The 6892-nt window shown below is 46.3% G+C and overlaps 1 protein-coding gene across 1 annotated transcript; it reads left to right on the top strand.

The window, feature by feature from the left end:
* The first annotated feature begins 2837 nt into the window (after nt 1–2837).
* Nucleotides 2838–6297, top strand: CUNH12orf73 (chromosome unknown C12orf73 homolog). The gene is made up of 3 exons (XM_025204898.1): nt 2838–2983; nt 3358–3509; nt 5907–6297. Exons 2-3 carry the CDS (start codon nt 3402–3404, stop codon nt 6003–6005), a joined length of 207 nt encoding a protein of 68 aa, XP_025060683.1. The 5' UTR covers nt 2838–2983; nt 3358–3401; the 3' UTR covers nt 6006–6297.
* Nucleotides 6298–6892: the final 595 nt, after the last annotated feature.

The following is a 6892-nucleotide window of genomic DNA, read 5'->3' as shown; positions in this document are numbered from 1 at the left end:
TCACGCGGGTCACGTGCAAGCGAGCGGCCAATGAGGAGCCGGCAGGCCCGGGCCTGCGTGGATTGGCGCTACTCAGGGCCTCGGCCCGGAGCGGGGGGGTGGGGTCTGCATTCAGCCTCCCCTCCCCGGGCAGGGGCGCCTCTGCTCCACGGGGCAGAAACGGCCCGCACCAGTCCTCCTGCCTGGTCCCTATAAGTGAAGAAGGCTGTTTGGGCCCGAAGTCTTGCAAAAGTCGGTTTTCCAACCAGTGCGTTTGTCTAATAAAGGATGTGGCATCTACCCAAAGTGCCTTGTCCGCCTGGTCCCACCTGAGGCACCCAGCTCTCCTCCCAGCCCAGCCCCGGCTTTTAGCAACCTGCCCCTGTGTGATGCAAGCAGACACCTGCAAAAGGCTAGAGAAGAAAGTATCCAATAGCCACCAGGCCACAGTTGGGGTGAAAACTCCCTTGAAAGGCCTTGGGAGAAAATGCAGGGCTAGTCCGTGGCAAGAAATACTGCTGTTTAGTAGTTATTGCCAAGCACTTCGTCTATTTGGAAGCCGCTTTTGTGCTCCTGATGGTGCAAGTGGTGACCCACGGACCTTGGAGCGTGAGAGCAGAACTGCCACTTGCTGGGTCGCACCGTCGGTCTGTTGGCCCAGTCTCTTGTGCCGCACGGTGGCAGAGAGTGGATGCTGAAAGGCAGAGTGACCAGGCTTTTTTCCCCTCACTGTTTGGCTCTCACTTGCAGCCCCCAGCATTTAGGTTGCATCTACACGAGATGCTGTAGCATCAGTGGGCACAAATCATGACAGCGACGCTACTGCACAGTAGTAACGAGTTTGTTGCTACTGTGCAATAGCATCTAAAAATAACTGTGCAGCAATGATGCTGTGCACTAACACCGTTTACTGCACAGTCATTTAGTACTTGCTTATGCAAGTACTAAATGACTGTGCAGTAACAACTACACAGTATGCCGCACATGTGGACACGGCCTTAAGGTCTAGGAAGTTCTGATTCAGAGGCTGTGCCCCTAACTCCTAGCTACTGATGCCCCTTTCCTCCAAGAATTTGTCCAATCCCTTTTTGAATCTGGCTAAACTGTTAGCTTCCACATCTGGCAGCAATGAGTTCCACCCTTTAATTACACACGAGGTGCATCTACACGTGTACTTCACTGTGGAGTTGACTAATTAGGTCCACAGTAAAGCATCACCATCTGCAGTGTGGCGTTATTAGCCCAGAGTAAACTAATTAACTCTGCCATAGGATAGTACTGCCTGACAAATGTACTGTCTTACAGCAAAGCTATTTTCTCTGTCACAATGCATGTATAAACAGTAAGCGGGGCTGGCTGGGGCTCAGGGGTGTTACAGCATGGGGCTGTAGCACCTTGATGTCCCAGCCAGCCCCTCCGCAGCACATTGAGCTTGGTCAGAGGAGCCCTGGGCTGGCAGGCTGACCCCCCGGATCACTTGCCAGTTGGGCCTGTGCTGCCCCTGCTCAATGTGCTGTGGTCCCAGGTGCAAACACTGTGCCCGGGGGGATCAATAAATACTGGTGCTGGAGTTTATTCAGGTGCACTAATTTCACGTGTAGATGTGTGAAAAAAGCGAAGTCAAGTGTTGATCACTGTTGAAAGTGCTCACACAGAAGGGGTTTGCTTGATCCTGCTCATCTGTCTTTAGACTAAATCTGAAATATTTACAGGACTACTGCTACTCGAGCTAGGAGAGATGTGCCAAATCACAACTCAGATATAATAATGCAAAGAATAATATAATATGATAATGCAAATATAGGACTGATACAAAAGTCATAAGTCTGTTATAGCAAATAGAAAATTAGAGTTGGAAGGGGCCTTGGGAGGTCATCTAGTCCAGTGCTTCTCAACCTGTGGGTTGTGACCCAAAAGTGGGTCACAGGAATATGTGAAAGGGTTGCAAACAAACTTTAAAAATGGATTCTCCTTTAAAGGAGAAAAATGGGGGAAGTGGTGGCTTTTCCCTTGCAGGCTGGTAGAGCTCCAGCCTGCAAGGGGCTGCTTCGGGTCCCCCCCACACACTGAAGAGCTGGGGCTTGGGGGCAAGAAGCAGTGGGTTGGGAGTGAGGGGCGATCTGTTGGGATCGGTCCTGGTACAAAAAAGGTTGAGAACCACTGATCTAGTCCAACCCCCTGCTCAAAGCAGGGCCATCCCCAACCTGATCATCCCAGCCAGGGCTTTGTCAAACCAAGGGTGGAGATCCCACCACCTCTCCCCGTAACAAGTTCCAGTGCTTTCCCACCCTGCTAGTGAGAAAGTCCTTCCTAATACCCAACCTAGATCTTCCTTGCTGCAATTTGAGACCCTTGCCCCTAGTTCTGTCATCTATCACCACTTTGACTCCTGGGTTTTGAGCCTTACCAAGCCTTTACTCTGTAACCAAGAAGGTAAAAAATATAAATAAATCTCTTTCAACTGAAAACTCATAGCTTTCATTAATCAGAAACGCCTGCAACATCTCCAAACGTCACGGACGTTGGCATCTCCTGTCCTGTGCCCAGCCCTACCGCTATGGGGCTTGCTGTCCCCCCACAGCCGAGGCTAGCCTTACTTGACACTCCTCCTGCCTGCCTCTCGCGGCAATCAGGACTGGTGGCAGAGGTGCTATTAGACCAATTAGAGTTTTGCAATCTAAAAAAAGAAATCTAAAAACTAAATCAATCTAACCCCCGCCCCCGCCCTGTTCTTGCTCTCGCAACCAGCGCAGAGAGCCCTTCCGAGCGGGACCAGCCAGGGCGGGGCTGATTCAACAGGCTCTTACTGCAGCGCCCCCTGGCGGGGAGCCGCCGTCACGTGGACAGCTGCTGGAGACCGGGCAGAGATGACGTCAGAACGAGGGGGGCACGTGATTGGGCGGTGAGCGTCCTGCTTCATCTGCGCGCGGGGCTCGCTGCCCCTGGGGTCAGCAGGCAGTTGTTCGCCCTGGTGTCGGTGCGCCCTAGGGCTGCCTCCAGATAAGTAGGGGCATTTTCTGCAGCACGCTTGCTTGCAGGGGGCGCTTTGTGGCCGGGCACAGGGGTCCCTTCAAGGTGCCTTTGGGGCGGGAGCAGAGGGTGTTTTTGAAGGTCACTGTGACCCCTGGAGGATGCTTGTGGGTTCCACCCCTGGCAAAAAGCAGTGCTTCTTCTTTCCCCACCTTTCCAGTTTTTAATAATTAGCGTCTCACTGCAAATTGCCCCCCTAAGGACCCCCTGTCTCCTGATTTTGATTAACCCCGGAGGGGTTTGTTGCTAACAAATCCCCAAAGCTGAAATTGTGTGGGGAAGGGCGAAATAGAATTTGCTAATCACGATTGCTTTTTTTTTTCCCCCTCCCCCCTCCAATTCCTGCAGGTAAGAGGAGTATTTGGATTGCAGCTGCTCTCTCTCCTTCCCCCATGCCCGTGGGGGCTTCTTGGCCTCGCTACTTGAAAATGTTCTGCTTAAATATGTTGGCTATGCTTGCTGGTGCAGAAGTTGTGCATAGATATTATAGACCTGATCTGGTGAGTATTTGACTTCAAAGCCTTCACCTGCATTAGGGCCTTGCTACTGGTGACTTGGTGGGCTGCACACATGTTGTTAGGTGTTAGTGCTAGCTTGATTTTGGAGCAGTCATGTTCAGGCTACTTGGGGCCTGGAGACAGAAAAGCAAGAGCTCCCTATCTCTCATTCTGGCCCACCCCTGTGCCGCTGCTTCCCAAGTCTCCGCCTTTCTGTGCTGCCGCCACGTACCTCCTGGGGCCTTCCCAAGTACCCCCAGGGGCATGCATACCCCCGATTAACAACCCCTGCACTAAGGTGTAGCCTAGAGTGGCCACATGTTAGTGTAACACAAGCTAGGTAACATGGATCAGAGATAATTCTGCCTTGGATTGGTGTAACTGAGCCACCCAAGGAGTGCTTAAAACTAGTTTCAGGCGTTAATGTGTGGACAGTCCAGGTGTTAAGAGCTCAAGGAGCAGCACAAAATGACTGTAGAACAAGGCCTTTAGTCTGGTCTATGCAAAGTAACTTGTGTGGAATGTCTTTGAATAGGAATTGCCTTAAATGGACACCCTGGGACAAAAATACTTAAATGATTTTTACTTCAAAAAGCTGATATTATTAATAGAGGTACACCGATACATTGGTCTGATATCAGATAGGCACAGATATAAAGAAAATTGACTATATCGGAAACTGGCTTTTTTTTTGCCTGATGTGGAGCGCATTATTCTTCTGTGCTCAAAAAAAGAGTGAAAACTAAAAGCTAGCATTTTCCAAGGGGTGCCTTGAGTCTAGAAAGATTGCAAAACTCTTATAAGGTTAGTGAACTTTCCAGGCCTTGTAGGCATAGAACTGCATTATTGTAACAAATCTTTTTGTAAAAACGCACATAGCCAGGCAAAAGTTACTTGGTTTTACTAAGACTGGGCACGTCTACATGTGCATTAATATGCTGTAATTACGGCACATTAAGTTTAGTACCTGTAATAACGGGTACTAACTTAATGTGCTGTAATTGGTGCTATTGTGTGGTACTGTGGTACTGTTGGTGCATGACTTTCAGGTGACGCTAATGTGCAGTAGGTTAATTCTACCTTATGTTAGCGCATTAGCATGTCTTTTGCCATGACACACTAATGTTCAGCAGAACACGTCTACTGCAGTTTTAACATCTCATGTAGACATGCCCACAGAGGGCTAAAATATGTCAGCCTTTTGGGAAAGGTGGACTCTAACTATTATTTAGGTAAAAATCATATGAAATTTGTGGATGTGACCCTAACACCATTTTGTCAGATTTTCTCTTTTGAATGTAGAGATGTTCAGTTGGTAGAAAATCACAGAATGCAAATCAAATGAATAAACTCCTGCAGTGGCTTTTTATAGTCTATTACTACGTCTGTCTTTTTGTTCCCCCCCCTTTTCCAAAATTCTGTTTGTAGGCACATGCTGTTCTTTTCTCTCCTCCCTTTCTCCATTGTCTCTCTTTATATTTGTTAAGGAGAGAAGGGAAAGGATGTTGAAATACTTCCTCTTACCATAACACACTTTCCCTTCCAATTGAGCTGAAATTTTAACATGGCTCTTGTCCTGTTAATAGGAATTTTCTTGCGTTTCTAGAAGCAAATATATTTTAGTTTTTAATCTTTTGATAGGAAAACTTGTATGTGGTAGCTTAAATTTCTGTTGTACATCTGCATTCATGCTGACAGTCCAATGCATAGCTCTGTAAAATGATCTGTGTTTAAACAGTGAGGCAGCCTGAGTGTTTAATAGTGGCTGAGCAAAGGTTGAACTGAGGATGAGAAAAACCTTCATTATTTAGGTGCCATTTTTCAGTCCATTGTGAGGGCTGTTGAGGATGTGCATTTACATCATCTCCCACACATGCACTCTTATTTATTTATTTTTTAATTATACCTGTGGGAATCCTACCTTGCCAGATTAACTGGAGTGGAGTTGTACTGCCACTCCATTAATTAATGATTTAATTAAAATGAGACGGGTGCTTACCGTAAAATATGAAGTAACAGGATGATTAAGCATAGAACAAAGCTCAAACCGTTGCATCTTGAAAGGGGAGAAACTAGTTTTTCCACTATCCAAGAAATGCACTCTCTCCATATTAACTTTATAAAAGAACTACGTTTTAGTTATGGAAGCAGCTCTTTTCATTTCTGGAATCAATTTTATTCAGGAGCTAGAAAATATGGGGTTATTCTTCACTGCTCCACAAAGCAGTAAGAGGAGGAGAAAACGTTATAGGCAGATGTGAGAAATGGATGGAATTGAATTTGAAAGATACCTGATTGACTATCACTTATGGGGTGGGGTGCTCTCTTAATTTAGTGTCTACAGCTTGGGCATTGTTGGAAACAAATGATACATATATAATTTTTTTTTTCTTTTTTCAGAGTATACCTGAAATTCCTCCTCAGCCGGGAGAACTGAAAACAGAATTGTTGGGTGTAACTCAAAGACACAAACCTCAGAACAATGATCAGAGGATTTAATTCATGAAGGATAGACTTTTCAAAAGTGCCTAAGTGGTTTAGGAGTTGTCAATGGGACTTGAAAACAAAAAAATCGCCTTGAGTCCATGCATGAAATACCATACTCCATAAAACTTTTTTTCCCCGTTTATTTTAAAATCCATAGTATTTGCATAAAGCATACTTGTCCATCATAACTGTAACAGGCTATCCACAGATCATTTGTATTGGTTTTCAGCAGAACAGAATTTTTCTATTCATTGATGTGCATTTTTTAAAAATCAATAAAACTGAATTTCTATTTGCTCTTGAAGAAATGTTATTAGGAATTTGAATTTAACCAAGAAGTCTGAGGGAGCTTTAAAAGTCAAGATTTTTAGTACAAATAAGCAGTAGTGTGTGTGTGGTATCGGTGCCAGATTACAGTCTCACCTAAGTGGATGTAACACATGTCTATGAACTTCTCTATATGCATGCACAGAAATAGAAGTCTGCCTAGCTTGATGTGATATAGTACCCTTACCTTTCCCTCCGACAGCTCCGTAGAAGGTGACACTAGATCCATTAGAAATGCCTGCAACTCTCTTTGACCTGCTTTTGGGCCCCAGTACACCTTAGTTAAAAATGGGGCAAGTAAAATTACATGCATGGATTACATATGTAAATTGGGGCCTAATGGCAATTTAGCGTAGAGGAAAAAGCTACCAATGAACCCTGGTCCTGGGAGTGGGCACAGAAACGCACTTTTCCCCCTCCCCTACCCTTCAGACCCTTTGCAGCTCTGCAGGGAGAGGGTGGCTGTGGCATCTCACCATTGACTATTGGCTGACAGTGGTGGCTGATCAAGAGAGCGAGCTGGGGCAGGGAGGTGCTACAGTGTGCTGTGTGGGGCTGGGAAAACCAGCATG

The sequence above is a fragment of the Alligator sinensis genome, unplaced genomic scaffold (genome assembly GCF_000455745.1).
Source record: "Alligator sinensis unplaced genomic scaffold, ASM45574v1 scaffold267_1, whole genome shotgun sequence".
Classification (NCBI taxonomy): domain Eukaryota; kingdom Metazoa; phylum Chordata; order Crocodylia; family Alligatoridae; genus Alligator; species Alligator sinensis.
The sequence above is the reverse complement of the archived record's forward strand: the minus strand, read 5'-3'. Positions and strand labels throughout refer to the sequence as shown.